This window comes from Oryctolagus cuniculus, chromosome 21 (genome assembly GCF_051225735.1).
Source record: "Oryctolagus cuniculus isolate XC-2025 breed Fujian yellow rabbit chromosome 21, ASM5122573v1, whole genome shotgun sequence".
Classification (NCBI taxonomy): Eukaryota; Metazoa; Chordata; class Mammalia; order Lagomorpha; family Leporidae; genus Oryctolagus; species Oryctolagus cuniculus.
Window position 1 is genome coordinate 11262588 of NC_142887.1, and position 19085 is coordinate 11281672.

The following is a 19085-nucleotide window of genomic DNA, read 5'->3' on the forward strand; positions in this document are numbered from 1 at the left end:
GAGGGGAGGGCACAGCAGGAGCGGCGCTTCTTAGAACAGTGCCTGGTGCACAAAACACCGTGACCAGGAAGCGGAAGTTCCTTGGACGTCTTTCTGATGACTCTAGAGAAGGGCTCCACCTCCAGAGGGGACTACTTGGTGGGCCACACACATTCCGTGGAAAGTCTTTTAAATTAAAAACTCAGCTCACTCCGCAAATGCGTCACCGAGAGCACATGTGACCAAAGAAAAAGCAGGTACGTTGGACCTCATCAAAAACTGGTGCTGCAAACGATGCTGCCGAGACAGTGAGGAGACCAAAAGAACCCCTCGCAGAATGGGGAAAAGCTATTTGCAAATCATGTGTCTGATAAGGGACTTGCACCCAGAATATGCGGAAGACCAGGGCTGCATAATGAAAGGACACGGGACCCAGGTTAGAAGCAGGCAAAGGGTGCAACAGGTGGTCCCCAACTTAGCATGGTTTGATCTGCCACATTTCAACATCACAGCAGTGTGCAAATGCATCCACACAACCATGCTGCTTTTCACTTTCAGGATTCAGTGCCATTACCTGGGCTAGTCAACACCTCCACTATAAAACCCCTACAGAAGAGGCTCTGGGTGAGATGGTTTCACCCAGCTGCAGGCTCACGCAACAGTTCCCTCCTTTTCGGGAGGCTGGGCTAACCTGTGACGTTCACCGCCGTAGATGGATTAAAAGCCTTTCTGTCCTACAAGATTTTCAGTGTATGATGGATTTACTGAGATATGGCCCCGTTGTAAGACAAGGAGCGTGTGTAGATACGTCACCAAAGAGGACATACAAATGGACAGTAAGCATATAAAAATACTCAACATGATCGGCTACTAGAGACACACAAATCAAAAGCCCAGTGAGATGCTACTTCAATGACAGATGGGATGGCTAAGACAAAAACAGACATCCACCCTAACAAGTGCTGCTGAGTGGGCAGGCATTGTGCAGCAGGTTAAGCCACAGCTTCTGACATTGGCACCCGTTCAGGGTGCTGGTTTCCATCCCAGCAGAGGAAGATGGCCAAAGCCAGGAGCCAGGAAATTCATCTGGGTCTCCCACATCGGTGCAGGGGCCCAAGGACTTGGGCCACCTTCTCTGCTTTCCTAGGTGCATTAGCAGGGAGCTGGATGAGAAACGGAGCAGCCGGCACTTGAACCAGCACCCATATGGGATGCTGGCATTGCAGGCAGCAGCTTAACCCATTATGCCACAACGCCAGCCCCTCCACCAACTTTTTGAAGTCCCCGTATGAACCCATACAACAGATGAATCTCAAAAGATTCCAGACTCACAAGGCCATGTACTGTCTGATTCACTTATAGAACATTCTGGAGAGGGCAAAACTACTGGAGCAGAAAATAGAATCGTGGTTGCCTGGGGTTTGGACGGAGCACAGAGTTGCAAAGCTGGGAGATACAGGTGGGAGGGTGCATCTGGGGCAACAGCGTTGTTCTTCACCCTGATTCTGATGGCACACAACTGCACACGTTTTCAAAATCCATCGACCTGCACACTGAAAAGAGTGAATTTCACTCTATGGAAGTTGTACCTCAATAAATGTGATCCCCCCAGAAGCCTTATTTGCAAAATTGTAATTCACAAATTAGGATTTGCTGCAGAACCAGAAAGAGCATTCTGGTGTGCGGAGGGGAAACCGCTCTAGAGTCACTTCCCGGGGCCCTCGCGAAGCAGCAGACTGAGCGGCTTCTCCCTCTCTGAACTCCAGTGAGCAGCTGAGAATCGTGCTGGCCTGTGCTCCACCGTGAAAAACTCAAAGTCAAATGCAGGAAGAAAATTTAAACCATCAGTAAACAGAGGGCTTTTCACACAAACGGTGACTTTTTACATGCAAGGGGGCTTCAAAAACTGTAGGAAAATGGAATTGAAAGATAAGGGTGGGTGCTGTAGCACAGCAGGTTAAACCACCACTTGGCACACCCACATCCCACACCTGAGTGCCTGGTTCAAGCCCTGGCTCCTCCACTTCAGATCCAGCTTCCTGCTAATGTGCAACCCGGGAGGCAGCAGAAGATGGCCCAAGTGCTTTGGGTACCTACGTGGGAGACCCTGCTGGCTTTCAGTCTGGTCTGTCCCTGGCTATTAGAGGCATTTGAGGATTGAAGCAGCAGGTAGAAAATCTATCTCTGTGTGTGTGTGGGGGGGGGGGACACTCTGCCTTTCAAGTAAATATGAACTTTAAAAATAAAACAGAGAGGAGCTGGCATGATGGATTCGCTGGACAAGCCACAGCCTGTATTGCCGCATCCCAAACAGGCACGGGTTCAGGTCTCAGCTGCTCTGCTTCCGACCCGCTCGGCCTAATGGCTTGGGAAAGCAGCAGAGAGAGGCAGCAGAAGATGGCCCAGGTGCCTGGACTCCTGCCACCCCCATGCGAGAACTGGATGAAGCTGCTGGCCCCTGGCTTCAGCCTGGCCCAGTCCAGGCCACTGTGACCATTTGGAGGGTGAACCAGCGCGTGAAGGATCTTTCTCTTTCTCTCTTTGTCTCTGTCTCTCCCTCCCTCTCTGTAACTCTGCCTCTCAAAGCCGTAAAATAAATCTTTAAAAATAAACGAGGGGCTGGTGTTGTGGCATGGAGGGCCGGCATCCCATATTGCTACACACCCCCTCCAGCTTGCTATCAAAGACCAGCTGGGTCTGGACAGGCGGCTGCTGACTTCAGAACCCCCTTCCCCACCTGTCTTATCAAACATAAGATAGCTGTGGCCTCCTAAAATTGCCTTGAAGTGATTTACTAGTTCCTGTGCCATCAGCTGTCTTCCCTCGCAGGTGTGAGTGGTTAGTTCCTGTGTGTCTCAGATACGGTCTGCCTCCCTGAAACTGCTTTGCTAACCTGTGGCATAGCAGCAGAGAAAGACAAAGGATCGGGCCTGACTCCTGAGACGCCGGCCTAGTCAGGCCCACTTGTGGAAAGAAACCTCCCAAAAGCCCCAAGCGCTGCTTGCTTCCTTCGGTCTCTTGTCCATGCCAGTTTGAGTCCCTGCTGCTCTGCTTCCCATCCAGCTCCCTGCCAACGCGCCTGGGAAATCAGTGGGTCCAAGTGTTTGGGCCCCTGCACCCATGTGGGAGACCAGGAAGAAGCTCCTGGCTCCTGGCTCCTGGCTCCTGGCTCAGCCCCAGCCATTGCGGCCATCTGGAGAGTGAATCAGCAGATGGAAGATTCTCTCTCTCACTCTCTCTTTCAAATAAATAAAATAAATCTTTTTAAAAATGAATACATAAATAAAACAGAGAAAAGAACGCCTCTTCCTCCTCATATTTACCAATCCCCTGTGGACGGACACCTGGACTGTGCAGGATTCTCTGCCACAGCTGTGGAATGCGAACAGGGGGAGCTGCACAGCTCTCGGCACGGGCGGGGACCCGCTGTGTGCACCCTGGATCTCCCTGGCAGTCAGACGAAGCCCGCGCTGACATGCGTGGAGTGGCAAGCGGGTGCTGGGGGACTCCACGCTGTGCAGCTTAGCAGCCCGACACTGTGCTGGGAATGTGGGGTCCCCGCCAGCCTGTGCTTCCTGACGCCAACCTCAAAAGCCTTTCTCAGTGCTCCTTTTCTACGCATCGCCCGGGGGCTAAGCCCTTGGCCGAGACAACCTCACGGCAAAATTAGCAGCAAGGGGAGGCCCCGCTTCCATCTGCTGTGCCCTTGAGACATCTCGCGAGTGGTTGCAGTGGGTCCCATTAACCATGAAGGTTTATCTCAGAAAGGGAGGTGGCTTTCCTTTAAGTTTCTATGGTAGCCTTTTTTTTTTAACCTGATAGGAGACGTCGGTTGAAGCCCAGCGGAGCACTGGCCACTGAGTTGAGGCTGAGCTGCACACCCTCCCGGGGGGACGCAGTGTGGTGGTGTTTGGGGTCCACATGGGAGAACAGCCCTGGAGGACACAGAGGGCAGTCCAGGCACGACACGCACGGTCAGCCAGTCGGGGGCAGGCCCTTAGGCCCCCACGGGAACTCCTATTCAGAGAGGGCTCTAACTCCAGTGCAAGTAATTCAGCTCCGTGCTTGGCCGCAGACGGACTGCTTGAGGCATCCCGTTCCCAGCCACTTTGCCTGTCTACGGCCCGTGTAGACTGGATTCTGGTTTTGAAGCTTACAGCAGCTTGAGAGGGTAACATTGGCAGAGAGGAACCTCCCAGGACCAACCAGCTCCAACAAGCAAGATTGTGGGACAGGTTTGGTGCCGTGGTTAAGATGCCTCTTGGGTCGCCTACGTCCCGTATCTGAGTGCCTGGGTTTGAGTCCCAGCTCCGTTCCCTTCTCCAGCTTCTCGCTAATGCAGACCTGGGAGGCAGCAGGTGATGGCTCAGGTACGTGGGTACCTGTGACCCACGTGGGAGACCCGGATTATACTCCATCTTCAGCTTCAGCACAGTGGGGAGCGAATCAGCAGATGGGAGCCCTCTGTCTGTCTGTATCTCTCAAATTAGCAAATGAATAAAGAAAACAATTTATTTTTATTTTTTTGACAGGCAGAGTTAGACAGTGAGAGAGAGAGATGGAAAGAAAGGTCTTCCTTTTCCGTTGGTTCACCCCCCAAATGGCTGCTATGGCCAGTGCACTATGCTGATCCGAAGCCAGGAGCCAGGTGCTTCCTCCTGGTCTCCCATGGGGTGCAGGGCCCAAGCACTTGGGCCATCCTCCACTGCACTTCCGGGCCACAGCAGAGAGCTGGACTGGAAGAGGAGCAACCGGGACAGAATCCGGCGCCTGACTGGGACTAGAACCCGGGGTGCCGGCGTCCCAGGCGGAGGATTAGCCAAGTGAGCCGTGGCGCCAGCCCAAAGAAAACAATTTAAATAATAAAATAAATGGTCACCAGCACCATCTGTAGGTGACTCAGACGACCCCCAGCATCGGCCCCACCGAGGGCCATCTCAGATCCAGTCTGGTCCTGGAGTCAGAGTCCTGTTCACTGAGTGCAGCGACTTCACCTGACTTGAGCCCAGCACAGCTCAGCAGAGCGTCAGGGCTCGACACTGAGCCAGGCTCTGACCCCTGCCGGCCCCACAGGTGTTCCTGCAGCTGGGACTCCCGTAATCACAGCCCGGGACAGACACCATGCACCCTTCATCCTTTCTTTTCCAAATAATGCTTTAGCCATATTTCAAAAGTCGGGGTTGCTCTACCAAGCCTCACTGCTGCCACCCCTGTTCATGGGTCCCCAGGACCACCCCTGGGTGGGTGACTGGGTGCGGGGCCTCACAGCAGCCAGCACACAGACACATCCATGACTACGACTCTACGACTCGGTACAGCCCAAGGACACAAAGCAAGGTCAGCAAAGGGAAAAGGCGCGTGGGGTGAGGTCTGGAGGAAACAAGACGCAAGTCCTCTCCAGCAGAGTCACACGGGACACGGCGAGCGCCTCCTGCGATGAGCCAGTGTCTACCACGCGTGCCTGCCTGAGCCCAGGGACAGGGTTTCCCCTGGGGATGGCAGGTCATGCAGGCACACCCTGCAGGGCTCCCAGAAGGCAAGCATGAGTCTCATCATCTGTACAAACTACAGAGGCACAGGGGCCGTTGCTGCCACTCCTGGGAGTGCCAGGAACCTTCCTCAAATCCAGGTTTCTGGACCCCAACCCAGGCACACCCCACCAGCAGGTCCTCCTGGGAACAGCACCCTCAGGCCTGCCACGCGGCTCCTTTCTGCACACCAGGGCCGGTCCTGTGAGCTCATGTGAACCGCAGGCTCCTTGAGCAAGGCCTCTGGAACGCACCTCCCACATGGGCTGGGCACAGCCACACCCCACCTGCTGCTAATCTGCCATCCGGCTGAGCCCAGCCCAAGCAGCCAGGCAGCGTCTGGGAAGAGAGAGGAGGGCTGCAGAGCCCAGCCCCGAGGCCTCCCTCCCCAGTCTCTGCCTGGGGAGGTGTGGGGCACATGGGGGCGTATCTAGAATGTGACCGAGACACACAGTGTTTTTGGAAGCAAAGTCCAGAGGGGAGGAGGGGCAGAGTCGTCACTTTGCTCACCTGCCAGCCCAGCCTCCGTGGCTCTGATGCTCCCGATGACGTCTCCCTCATTCAGCAAACAGTGACCTTGTGCTCCGGACCCAGCATAGCCCAGCCCCGAGCAGGGGTTTGTGTTGGCCACAGCGAGAAGGGGAAGGGTGGGGGTGCTGCACCCAGCCTTTCTTCCCACCCCTCCCCGAGGCACCTACTGTGCCTATGGGCTCCACTCCGGCCGATCTCCGAGCCAGGGGCAGGGCAGGACACTGGGGAGAGGGTGGAGAGTTGACCAGGACAGGCAGTGGGGACCACCTCCCCTGCCCCTAAAATTGCCTGGAAAATGGAGAGAAGGAAGGAGACAGTGGCTGGGCTGGGCAGGTGAGGGGAGGGGGTGGAATGAACTCCTAGTTCAGAATCAAAGAGGGGGCTGGCTCTGTGGCATAGCACGTAAAGCTGGCACCTGCAGTGCTGGCATCCCATGTGCGCGCCAGTTCGAGTCCCGGCTGCTCCACTTCTGCTCCAGCTCTCTGCTATGGCCTGGGAAAGCAGCAGAAGACGGCCCAAGTCCTTGGGCCCCTGCACCCTATGTGGGAGACCCAGAAGAAGCTCCTGGCTCCTGATCTCGGCTCAGCTCCAGCCGTTGTTGCCATCCTGGCAGTGACCCAGCAGATGGAAGGCCTCTCTGTGACTCTGCCTTTTGAATAAAATAAATCTTGAAAAAAAAAAAAAAAAGAATCAAAGAGGCTGGAGTCTGGGTCCCTGTTCTCATCAGCTCTGTGACCTCAGGGTTATGTGTTCACCTCTTCAGGCCTCAGTTTCCCCATCTGCCTAGTGGTGAAATCACCGCTTCCCATCCGCACAGAGGCTGATACAGCTGTCCGGAGTTAGGACAGCCTGCTTCCCCTTCTGTTAGAACAAAGACGTAAGTCTCAGCCATTTTAGCCCCTTGCCTGAAAGCTGATAAAATTCCCTTTACTGGGGCCGGCGATGTAGCGTGGTGGGCAAAGCTGCCACTTGCAGTGCTGGCATCCCGTGTGGGTGCCAGTTCGAGTTCTGGCTGCTCCACTTCAGATCCAGCTCTCTGCTAAGGCCTGGGAAAGTAGTAGAAGATGACCCAAGTGCTTGGGCCCCTGAACCCCCTGGGAGATCTGGAGGAAGCTCCTGGCTCCTGGTTTCGGATTGGCCCAGCTCTGGCCATTGCAGCCAGTTGGGGAGTGAACCAGTGGATGGAGGATCTCTCTCTCTCTCTCACTGCCTCTCCTTCTCTCTGTTTGTAACTCTGATTTTCAAATAAAAAAATAAGTAATTTTTTATAAAAAATTCCCTTTTCCCCTTCCCCTCTGCCTTCTCTCAAGAGACCAGCTGAGCCCTGTGCCCTGTAGCGCTCCCCACCCCACCCTCTGCATTCTTTTCCAAGCCCACGGAACAACCTGTACTGGAAGTATTCAGCTCCGCCCCTGCCCTCCCCTCCGGACCCTTGGCCCACCCTGGGGGACAGAAGACCCAGCTGCTGGAGGGCTGTGCTCTCCGCCACAGGCCCGCTGGCAGTCAGCGCCTCTGCCAACTTGTTTTTGCCCTTGAATTAATTCGTTTTGGCCATGAGTTCGTATCCCGGCTCCTCTCTGTTCGCCCCCTTTTCCTTACACTTTCCAGGTCTGCTCTGCCCTCAGTAACCAGGTGGCCTGGGGGAGTTCCCTGGCCCGAGCCCCCAGTGCTGCTGGCCAGGGTTTCCACAGGGAGAGCAATGGGCACTGGGACTGAGACAAGCAGGGGGCTGTGCTGGCGCCCTCAGGTAAATGCCACGGGTGGCCGTCGGTCACCACGCCATCTTCCAGGACAGCAAGATTCAGAGACTCCTCTGGGGCAGGGCAGAGGGAGCCCAGCTCTTCCCCTCTGCCCAGGGCAATGCGGATCCTGGAGCCAGGGCAGGCCAGAGCTATAACCTCCCAGGACTAGGCTGCCCGGATGCCAAGGCTCCCATTCCCCTCAGCCCCCACATCCCGAAGAAATACAGCAGCAGCAGCAGAGACCACCCATGTGCCAGACCCCCCGAGGGCGTCCGTGCTTCTTCCTTGAGGCCCGGCCATGCTTTTTTTTTTTTTTTTTTTTTTTTTTTTTTTTTTTTTTTGACAGGCAGAGTTAGACAGTGAGAGAGAGAGAGACAGAAAGAAAGGTCTTCCTTTTGCCATTGGTTCACCCTCCAAATGGCCGCTATGGCCGGTGTTGTGCCGATCCGAAACCAGGAGCCAGGTGCTTCCTCCTGGTCTCCCATGGGGTGCAGGGCCCAAGTACTTGGGCCATCCTCCACTGCACTCCCTGGCCACGGCAGAGAACTGGACTGGAAGAGGAGCTACTGGGACAGAACCGGCGCCCCAACTGGGACTAGAACCCGGAGTACCGGTGCCGCAGGTGGAGGATTAGCCTAGTGAGCTGCGGTGCCGGGTTTCCACAGGGAAACTATGCTATTATTGCCCCGCGTCACAGGTGGGGAAAGTGAGGCTCGGCGGCACTTGGGGACTTGCTGCTGTCACATGGTAGGGAGCAGAGCCAGGTGCAAAGCCTCAGAGCTGTGCCTCTAACCACCATGGCACACAGCCGTTTGTCCTGAGGGTGGAGAATGCACTTGCTATGCGAGCAGGGCTCAAGAACACTCAGAGTTCCCCCAAGGAAAGATCCTGGAGTGACCACTGAGCTCCAGCTGGCCTTGGCTGTCTGATCTTTGGATCCTGGCTGGCAAGGATCACACTCACAGCCCCAGGGCCAGAATGTACCTAGGCATCTCACCCTAGTCCTGCCTCCCCACCCCCAGCCCCCTCCCCTGTCCTGTGCCTGCAGCCCCGCCCTCCTGTCCACGAGGCCAGGCTGGTCAGAGGCTCCCAGGCTCTGGACCTCTCAGGGGCAGGCATGGCTCTCCACCCCCGGGAAGGCCAGGAGTTCAGGGGCGGACCCTGCTCAGCATTAAATACTTGCGTCCGGCACTGCCCAGGCCTCCTGTGCCGCCTTCCCAGCCGGTCACTCGACCAAGATCCACCATGGTAAGCGTGTGGCCGGGGCCCTGGCTGACCTTGGGGGAGACCTCTAGAGGCAGCTCGGTGGGAGCCCTGAGCCTCACTCTCCGTTTCTTTGTCCTCAGACGACTTACAGTGACAAGGGAGCAAAGGTACGACGGCGGGGAAGTGGGGGGACCTGGGGCAGGGAGGCTGTGGCCCAGCAAAGAGCAGAAGAGGAACGACAAGTGACGCTGCCCGCACGGTGCCCTTGCATGCAACTCCCATGCATCCCCGACTCCGACACACTGAGCTGGACCTCTCCTTAAATACCTGCCCCTCTCGTCACCTTGTCCACAAGTTCCTTCTAAGGTCTAACTTAAAGCCATGTTGCTGCAGCTGAAAGTTATGTCCCCTCGTGGAACCTGGGCAAGGCCTCCTGGGAGTGCTGCCCAGCCCTGAGCCCACAGGAGCTCCACTTCCCTGTGAGAAACCTCTTAGGAGGCTCAGCCAGGCTGTGCGGGCTCTACCTTGTCCTAAGCCCTAGGTTGCAGCTGTGAGCAGCCAGGTGGCGGGGGAGGCCTCTCCACCTGCACCTCCCCAGCCCCCGCTCCGGGCACTCAACCACACGGCTCCCCTCCTTCCTGCAGCCCGAGAGAGGCCGATTCCTCCACTTCCACTCTGTCACCTTCTGGGTCGGCAATGCCAAGCAGGTAGTGGCAGGGCACGGTGTTGGGGTGGGCAGGCAAGAGGGCCTCCGGGGCAAGGGCAGGCCTCCAGCCAGGTGTGGGATGGGCTCCTGGGAGGGGAGGGGAGGGTCACTCCCGCCTCGGCCCCCGGCCCCGGCCACTCAACCCTGGTTACACAATCGGGGCCGCAGAGCCTGGCGGGAACCCGAGGACACAGTGTGCCCGGAAGCTGCCTTTCTCTCTTCCCGGGAAGGACTCTGCTCCTGGGGCACCAGGGCAGACGGGCTGAGGGTGGCCGGGCCCGACCACTGCCCTCCTGAAGCTGTGGCCACTCTACACTGCAGGCTGCCTCATTCTACTGCACCAAGATGGGCTTCGAGCCGCTGGCCTACAGGGGCCTGGAGACAGGGTCCCGGCAGGTGGTCAGCCATGTGATCAAGCAAGGGCAGGTGAGTCTGCCCCCCGCCACGCCCCACCAACAGCTCATCCCAGCAGTTGGCGCCCCTGAGGGCGCTGGCCCTCCCAGATCTTCCCATCAGCCTCCAAGCATGTGTGCCCGGGATGCGCAGCTTGGCTGGTTCCAGGACACCAAGTTCAGCCTCACTGGCCAGTCCATCACGCCCCTGGGTACAACCGCAGCACAGGCCACCCCTAGTCTTGTCGCCTCCTGAGCCTGGTCCATCGCTGGCCCTGCAGATGCTCAGGAAACCGAGGCCATCAGAGCAGGGAGTCTTGGGGTGGTCCCCCAGGTGGACCCAGCGTAGAAAGCCCCCACCCTTAGGCCAGTGGTGGGGAGGCTCAGGAGAGAAGGAATTAGAACCCCTAGCCAGCAGCTGTGCAGGGCCGGGTCCCTTAGCTCTACCAGGCATGGCCCGGGTGCGCAGGGAGGAGGGGCGGGGCGCTCGCCCAGGGTCACGGCCACATCCCCTTCTCCGTGTTTTAGATTGTGTTTGTCCTCTCCTCAGCACTCAACCCCGGGAACAAAGGTGAGGGCATGGGGGTGGGACCGGGGTATGGAGGGGGACAGACAGGGATGCAGTATGAGGGGGAGCTGAGCCCAGAAGGTGGAAAGCCAGGTGAGGGGGCCCTGGACCTCGGTGCCAGCACCTCCTGCCGGCCACAGAGATGGGCGACCACCTGGTGAAACACGGCGACGGAGTGAAGGACATCGCGTTCGAGGTGGAAGACTGTGACTACATCGTGCAGGTGAGAGCACAGCTGGGCAGTAAGGTGCCACCTGCCCCTGGCCTGCCCCGGGCTGGGCTGGGCGCTGCTGCGACACACAGCCGGGTTCCGGCGATGCTGTGCCCCCTTTACGTGTGGTGTCCCTGCTTCGAGCCGTAGTTTCTGCATCTTGGAAATGGGCTAGCAGCACCTCTTCACTGAGATGATTCAGAGAGGAAACGAGACCATAACACCAAACCAACACTGACTCAAGCATGGATTTAGAGACAGGCTGCCCGGGTCTGAATCTTACTAGCTGTGTGGCTTTGGGCAGGTGACTTAACTTCTCTGTGCATCAACCCCTAGAACAGTCATGATGACAGCACCTTCACGTGACCCATGCAGGCAGTAAGCACAGGGCCTGGCGCACAGTAGGTGCTCAGTAAATGTCCTATCGTATTCCTACCCAACCACCTGTTTTACAGATGGGGGAGATGAGGACTGGAGGGGCAATGGCCAGATGGGGGAGTTAGGTGAGGCAGGATGGAGACCCACCCCTTCCTGTCTCCCCCGGGCCGAATGCTGAGCCTGTGGTTCATTTCCTGCCCTGCAGAGTGAGCGTGAGGCTTGGTTCTCAGGGTAACAGCGAAGCTGGGGTTCCTGCTGGCAGCAGGCAAAGTCTCAGGGAGGCTCCAGCCCTCACCACCCGCCCGCCCTCCCATCTCCTCTGCAGAAAGCCCGGGAACGGGGGGCCAAAATCCTGCGGGAGCCCTGGGTGGAGCAAGACAAGTTTGGGAAGGTGAAGTTTGCTGTCCTGCAGACGGTGAGTTGGCTGTGGCGGCCCCTCTCCCCACCCCCACCCCCCCATCAGCTCCCACCGAGATCCAGGAAGGCCCCCCATGTGCCTGAGGGCAGAGGGCAGTCGTCCCTCCCCATGGAGTTAGAAGCGCTGGGCAGAGACCCCAGATGGGAAACCCACACCCTGAAGGGGCTGTGAAACTTCGGGCGAGCCGCGGCCCTTCCGGGTCTCTGTTTAAGTGCAAGGAGTGGAGCTGGACCGTCTGTGCCGCCCGGTCGGCTCCTCGGTTTCAGCAGCTCCACCCCCTCCTAGCACTGCCGAAAGGACCAAGGAGGTCACTCGTGCCAGCACAGTGCCGGCGACAGTGCTGCGGGTGTGGGCACCGTGCAGAGTGCCAGCTCTGCTGTTGTTCAGAGACCACCTCCCGGAGGAGGCGGGGTCCAACACGCCTGATGGAGCCTCTCCCTGCAAGGGCTCCAGTGCCTCCCCAGCCTCCCCAAGGCCTCCTCACCTTTCTACTGAACACCTGCCATGTGCCAGGCGGCACGCTGTTAGGAGACCATGATGCACGAAACAGGGTCCCTGCCCCCACACAGCTTCCGGTCCCACGGCACAGACAGACCACCAGAGAAACTCCCAAGTCAATGACAGGTTGGAGTCCGTTCCAGACGGGGAAGTGAATCGGCCAAGATCACACACGCAGTTAGGGAGGGCCGTGCTGGCGACAGGGAAGGTGGCCGGGCCTCAGCGGGGCTGGGCGCTCAGGGACTGTCCTCCGCCTGCAGTATGGGGACACCACTCACACCCTGGTGGAGAAGATGAACTACACCGGCCGCTTCCTGCCTGGGTTCGAGGCCCCAATGTCCAAGGACCCCCTCCTTTCCAAGCTGTGAGTGCCCCTGGGCTGGGGGTGGGTTGCAAGCAAAGTGCCCCCCGCCCCACGTGGACCTGGCCTCTGGGACACGCAGAGCTTTGAGTCTGCTAGGGAACGTGGGAAAGTTCACCTATGCCCTCAGCCTTGGCCATCAGACTCCTTGGGGTCAAATCCCAGCGCTTCATGGCCACTCACTCCAAACCTGTCTCTTCCTCCATAGAATGGGGACGGTTTGTAGGGTGTGATTAACAAAGTAAAGTGCCCAGCGGCAGGCAGCCTGGTGCTGCACATTTAGCAACTGCCTGGTTGGAGTGCTGGCTACTTTGCTTCTGATCCAGCTCCTTGCTGTTGCACCCTGGGAGGCTGCAGATGGTGGCCCAAGTGCTTGGGTCCCTGCTACCCACGCGGAAGACCTGGCTTGGGCCCAGCCCAGTCCCGGCCATTGTAGGCATTTGGGGCGTGAACAGGCTCACTCACTCTTCTGTCACTCTGACTTTCAAGTAGATGAAAATAAATAAGTGAACATTTGAAAAACCAAAGTGCCTGGCCCGTAGTAAGCGTCCTCTAAGTGTCCTTGAGGTGTCCGGGGGAAGGGGGCGATTTGGAGGTCGCTCTCGCCCCCACCCTTCCCCTTCCCAGGCCCAGCTGCAGCCTGGAGATTATCGACCACATTGTGGGAAACCAGCCTGAGCAGGAGATGGTGTCGGCCTCGGAATGGTGAGCCCCCCCGCCCAGGGGAAAGGCCCCCAAAGTGGGGGAACAGAGTGGAAGGGGGTGGGTGGTCAGCCTGAGGTCACCCACGACTCACTGTAAAACTGAACCCGAAGTGATCCTGGGTTCTCCCCACGAGGAACCTTGGGAGTGTCACCGTCTGGGAACACTTCCAGAGACTGTCACTATCTGTCACCAGTCCATCCTCTGCTGGGTCAGCCTGTGCGCAGGGGAGCGCGCACAGGAGAACGGGGGGAGCCAGCACGAGGGGCCGCCTCGCTTTTCTAACAGCCCCCTCCCTCGAGAGTGGCAGTGATCCACGCCCCGGGGCAGAGCCGGGTCCTCCCGGGACATCACAGTGGCAGTCCAGTTTCAGTGTGAGTCGTGAGGGGCATCACACCACGGCTCCACCCAAACAGCCCCCTCGTCCAAACGACAGCAAACAGCAGCAGGCGCCTCTCTCTCAAAGCAACCGACCTCCACCTGTTGCAGCATTGCCATAGGACCTGCATTTTGTCAAAAGATACTTACTTCCCCCCTAAAGACAAACTGTCATCATAAAGGTGCAAATCTAGGCTTCCGGAAGGTGGAAGTGGGGGCGGGCCAGGCCGGTCCCCGGCTGGCGCTCGGAGCAGACGCGTCCCGCTGGCCACTGTGCAGGTACCTGAGAAACCTGCAGTTCCACCGCTTCTGGTCCGTGGACGACACGCAGGTGCACACAGAGTACAGCTCCCTGCGCTCCATCGTGGTGGCCAACTACGAGGAGTCCATCAAAATGCCCATCAACGAGCCAGCGCCTGGCCGCAAGAAGTCCCAGATCCAGGTGGGGGCTCCCCTGCCTGGGGGAGGGGAAGGCAGGGAAAGGGTCTGAAGGCTCCCACAGGGCTGGAGACAAATGATGATGGCGTCCTTCCCTCGGCCCCCAGGAATACGTGGACTACAACGGGGGAGCCGGGGTCCAGCACATCGCCCTCAAGACCCACGACATCATCTCCGCGGTGAGAACTCCTTCCTCTCTTCATCCCTCTGTGGGCCCCGTGAGCATCCTGGGCCCCCTTCTCTGGGTCTGTGACTGGCGGGCCCACCCCAGAGCACACGAAGAGTTCAGAACACTCGGGGCCCTGGGGGCAGCAGGAGCCAGGGTATCAGGAAGCCTGGATTCCAGCCCTGGCTCTGCCGGTGCCTTGCTGTGTGCCTCTGGGGGATTCAACCACCCTCTCTGGGCTTCCGTTGCCACATCTTGAAAATTAGAATTCCAGACCCTGAGACCTATGACGCTCTTCCAGCCAAATTAAATAAACATCCTGTGTCTGCGGATCCAGCCCCTGGGGAACTGGGTTCTCTCTGTCCCTCAGGGTTGAATGGGAGCCTGGATGACCCCGCCCAATCCTGGTCCAACCGGAATTTGCTGCATGGCCTTGGCCACTCCCTTCACTCTTCCATGCATTCACTCCATAGACGCTTGAGCCCCGGTCTTGTGCCAGGCACTGTTTTAGCTCCTTGGGACACACGAGCAACCCACAGTGTCTGTCCTTACAGAGACGATGAACACAACAAGAAAAGTGTGTGGGAGCTGGCGGTCAGCATTCTGGAGGAAAATACAGCGGGGAGGGGAGAGTGAGGGTGAAGGGCAGGTGTCCAGGGAAGGCTTCCGGGAACACATCTCAAAGTGCACAGGGCTGGAAGGAGAAGTCAGAGTCGAGGGGGAAGGCCCAGGTGTGGCTGGAACAGAATGGGTAAGACTGGGGGTGGGGCCGGGTCAGTAGGTAGAGTAGGGCCAGAGGGGGAGGGCGGAGTGAGGACTTTGCACTTGACTCTGGAATGTGGCGTCACCGTGGGGTAAACAGAGAAATAACCCAGTTTGCCCTGTATTTTAAAAAAGTCACTCTGGCCACTATGGCAAGAATAGACGATGCCTCCGCTTTGCCAGCTGTGAAATGGGGATAGTAAGAGTGCCGCGTGGGCACACGGAGGAGGCAACGCTCAGAGAGTGCTAGAGGCAGGCACGCAGGGGGCGGTGTCCTGGCGGCTGGGGGTTGCTAGGAGGGGCGCCCTGCCTCTGCCTGCCCAGCAGCTGCAGCTGGACAGGCTGAGGCTGACCTCAGCCCTGCTCTGGGGCAGATTCGCCACTTGAGAGAGAGAGGCATGGAGTTCCTGGCTGTGCCGGCCACTTACTACAAGCAGCTGCGGGAGAAGCTCAGGTCGGCCAAGATCCGGGTGACCGAGAGCATCGATGTCCTGGAGGTGAGGCCAGCCCCAGCCAGGTGGGACTGAGCCTGCACGTGGGGCGGACGCCCTGGCTGTAGGGCGGGGAGGTGACAGGCCACCTGAGGCCCTCTGTGGACGTGGCTGGCGCTGCTGGAGGAAGGGGTCTTTTCCGGGCCTGGGGGGGGTGCAGGGACCCCCTGCGGGCCTTCTACGGACCCGCCGAGGTCCAGCCAACAGAGAGGGTCAGCGAGCCTCTGGGTCCCGCCTAGGAGCTGAAAATCCTGGTGGACTACGACGAGAAAGGCTACCTCCTGCAGATCTTCACCAAGCCCATGCAAGACCGGCCCACGCTCTTCTTGGAGGTCATCCAGCGACACAACCACCAGGTGCGTGTGCCCCGCACGCCCCAGGGGGCACTCAAAGCAGCACTGTCCTCAGCTGGGTCCGCGGCTCACCCTCTGTCTCCCGCGGTAGGGCTTCGGAGCCGGCAACTTCAACTCCCTGTTCAAAGCCTTCGAAGAGGAGCAGAATCTGAGAGGCAACCTCACCGACATGGAGACCAACGGGGTGGTGCCCGGCATGTAGGCCCCGCCCACTCCCGCCGACCTACAGAGGCTCCGCCCACTCGCCGGCGCGCGGCCACGCCCCCGCCTCGGAACACGCTCCCCTCCCGGGCCCGGCGCGTCAGTCCCCACTAGCCACACCCCGAGCCACGCCCACCTCGTGACCACGTGTCCTCCTGAGTAAAGCTCGCCCCAGTCCAACCGGCGTGTGGATGCTGAGGCGCAGTAGCTCCTCTTCGCCGCCAGGGGGAGTCTGGAGCGGCGGCGCCCGCGCGCGGGGTCGGGACGCGCAGCCGCAATGGGCCGGCGCGCGGATGCCGGGGGCGTTCCGGAGCTAGGGAGGGCTGGGCTTCCGTCGCGGTTTCGTGGAGTGGCGAGTGCTATAAAGCCGGTGCCGGGATCACGTGGCGGTGGAGATGGGAGGGGCTCCTCTCGAGCGAAAAGAGGCACCTCTGAAGGGTGGCACCGGGGAGCCCGCCGCGGGAAATCCGGGGGCAGAGGGGCAGGTGCAGGAGCCAGGAGCGGCGACGGAGCTGGGCTTCGTGGTCTGGGCAGGCGGCCTGTCCCCCCAGATGTGCCATGCGGCGGCGCGCAGACCGCTGAGCGAGCGGGAGCCGAGGAGCTGGGGGCGCAAGCCTTGCCCCGCGACCACCCGGGTGCAGGGCGCGCGGGTGCGGGGGTCCGACCCCCGTCTGCCGCCTCTGGTCCCCAGCCCTTGGAGCTCGGGGACTTTCCTCTAAAAGCAGGCAGAGGAGGAGGAGGTGCGTTCCTGGCCTCTCCCTGTGCTCCCGGGAGTCCGCTGGGATCGCAGTGCAAGGAAACCACGTGGGTGGGTGTCCTAGGGGGAAATGGGGAATTTTTTTTTTTTTTTTTTTTTTTTCTTGACAGGCAGAGTGGACAGTGAGAGAGAGAGACAGAGAGAAAGGTCTTCCTTTGCCGTTGGTTCACCCTCCAATGGCCGCCGCGGCCGGCGCACCGCGCTGATCCGATGGCAGGAGCCAGGAGCCAGGTGCTTTTCCTGGTCTCCCATGGGGTGCAGGGCCCAAGCACGTGGGCCATCCTCCACTGCACTCCCGGGCCACAGCAGAGGGCTGGCCTGGAAGAGGGGCAACCGGGACAGAATCCGGCGCCCCGACCGGGACTAGAACCCGGTGTGCCGGCGCCGCTAGGCGGAGGATTAGCCTAGTGAGCCGCGGCGCCGGCCCGAAAATGGGGAATTTATCCTATTTTTTTTCAGATGGTAGAAGAAATTGGATCTTCAGGGATCAGAAACTTCAAAAACGAAAAGAACACCCGAGAGATCCCAGAGGATCAGGCCCCAGCTTCGGGCAAAAGCACCCTCGCTTCTGCACAGCTGGTGCAAAGCAGGGGAATTCTGTTGCCCTGAGGTTGCAGATGGGGGGCTGCTGGGCCAGAACCGGCTCGCAGACGATGGTTCGCTTGCCTGCGAGGCTTCTTCAAACACATTTGAGCCGACTTTTCGGCAAGCTGAGCTGTTTCAAATACAAGTCTAGGATTCTGGTTCTTGGCACGATCAGGCCTCTAGTTAGCCTCAAATGCTGGATGCTGAGTGGGAGGCCTGTGCAGGTGGGGCCTGGGGGGAGGTCCCCGTTAGCTGAGGACAGGTTCACACCCCAGATCAGCTGCTTGCTGTGTGAACTTGGGCAAGCGTCTTGACCTCTCTGTGCCTGTTTCTGCATCTGTGCAATGGGACTATCCCTCTCTTATGGCTCTTGAGGGTCGGATGTTTAAAATAGCGGCTGGCACAGAGAGGCTGCCGGGAACGCATCTATCTCCAATCGGCGCTCCCCCTGTGCTCCCCTCCTTGGCAGAACCAATGAAGAGAAGGGCAGGGGGAGAGGGAGAGGTGGGGCAACAAGGAGGCACCATCAGGTTTGGCAGGATGGGGTGGGGGGCAGGAGTCCAGGGTTGCTGGGGGTCTTGAGTTTAGGTGGCAGCAGGGAGTGGTGGGTGGAGGTGGGAGGCAGAGATGCCACTGACAGAGATGGAAGATCCGTCAGGAGCCAAGTTCCAGGGAGAAGATGGAATGTGTGGGTGTGGCCCCCTCGTGCTGCCCTGCGAGGCCTCCATTGCCGGCCTCACCCAAGCGCTCACTCAGCACCTTTCGCCCTTGGTCGGCGGCAGCCACACCTGCCATCCGGCTGTTTCTAATACTTGAGGTGGGCTCCTGCCTGCAGGCCTTTGCCCTCCCTGTTCCCTCTCCTGGACGGCCTCTTCCCCACCACTGCAGCCGACCCCCCACACCTGCCCCCACAATGGACACCCCTTCTCTTAGCTCTCTCTTCTTCCCACCTCCATTCTTCAAGCCATTCAGCTCAGGATGCTTCCCCAGGGCCTGCGAGACTGGCACACGGTGGGTGCTTGGGTGGTACTGGGCGAATGAGTGAGTTAGGGGAGATCTCCCTTCCCTCCCGCCAGCCCACCCCAGTGAAGTGCACCCCGGCTTCACGTCACCATCGCCAGAGCATGCTGCGACAGTCCTGTGTCCGTCAGGCTCGGTTCTTGACAGAATATTTGGGCCAAGGGTATGAGCATCTTCTGTCCCCATGGTCCCCATCGCAGGGCTCCCGCAGCCTGCAGCAAAGTGGGCTCCTGCTAATGGCACGCCCTGTCTGCCGGCCCGGCCAACACTGGCTATTTCCAAACTCGCATTTGCCGCCTTGATGGGGAAATGGTGTCCCTCTGTCATTGGCATCTCTTTAGTGAGAAGGGAGGCGCGGGGTCTTCCCAGTCCGGGTGCTGTCTGCAGTCTTGGAGTCTCCTGAGACTCCCTGGACAGTGCCCCTGCCCTCTCTGCCCAGCACCTCTGGAGTGCCACAGGCACAGGACCTGTCACCCTGGCCCTGTGGGTGTCAGGTGTTTTGAGCACACACTCTGTGGGTTCTTCTGATGATGGCCACAGAATGCTTGATCGGATCTCAAGGGCAGGCGGTGACACCTTAAAGTTTTAGGCTATGGAAGGCCGTCTGACCGTGATGTGGCCCACTTCACAGAACCCACCCAGTGGACCACGCCACACACTGCTGCGCAGAGCCTGGCCGGGGAGTGCTCCCCGCAGAGAGAGAGAACGAGGAGG

At 59.1% G+C, this 19085-nt stretch overlaps 1 protein-coding gene across 3 annotated transcripts; it reads left to right on the forward strand.

Moving 5' to 3' along the window:
• The first annotated feature begins 8981 nt into the window (after positions 1–8981).
• Positions 8982–16189, forward strand: HPD (4-hydroxyphenylpyruvate dioxygenase). 3 transcript variants are annotated; one of them, XM_070066157.2, is made up of 14 exons: positions 8982–9028; positions 9127–9153; positions 9631–9693; positions 10014–10118; positions 10613–10655; positions 10793–10875; positions 11567–11656; positions 12418–12521; positions 13146–13223; positions 13710–14040; positions 14144–14215; positions 15339–15461; positions 15695–15811; positions 15900–16189. In XM_070066157.2, exons 1-14 carry the CDS (start codon positions 9026–9028, stop codon positions 16008–16010), a joined length of 1350 nt encoding a protein of 449 aa, XP_069922258.1. In that variant the 5' UTR covers positions 8982–9025; the 3' UTR covers positions 16011–16189. The 3 variants fall into 3 exon arrangements, with proteins under 3 accessions (XP_069922258.1, XP_051693743.3, XP_008248783.1); XM_051837783.3 differs by having other exon boundaries at positions 13781–14040; XM_008250561.4 differs by having other exon boundaries at positions 13878–14040.
• The last annotated feature ends 2896 nt before the right edge of the window (positions 16190–19085 follow it).

Coding starts and splice junctions, on each gene's coding strand:
- HPD (XM_051837783.3), top strand. Junction 9,154..9,630: donor ACAGTGACAAGGGAGCAAAG/GTACGACGGCGG, acceptor TCCTTCCTGCAG/CCCGAGAGAGGCCGATTCCT. Junction 14,216..15,338: donor CCCACGACATCATCTCCGCG/GTGAGAACTCCT, acceptor GCTCTGGGGCAG/ATTCGCCACTTGAGAGAGAG.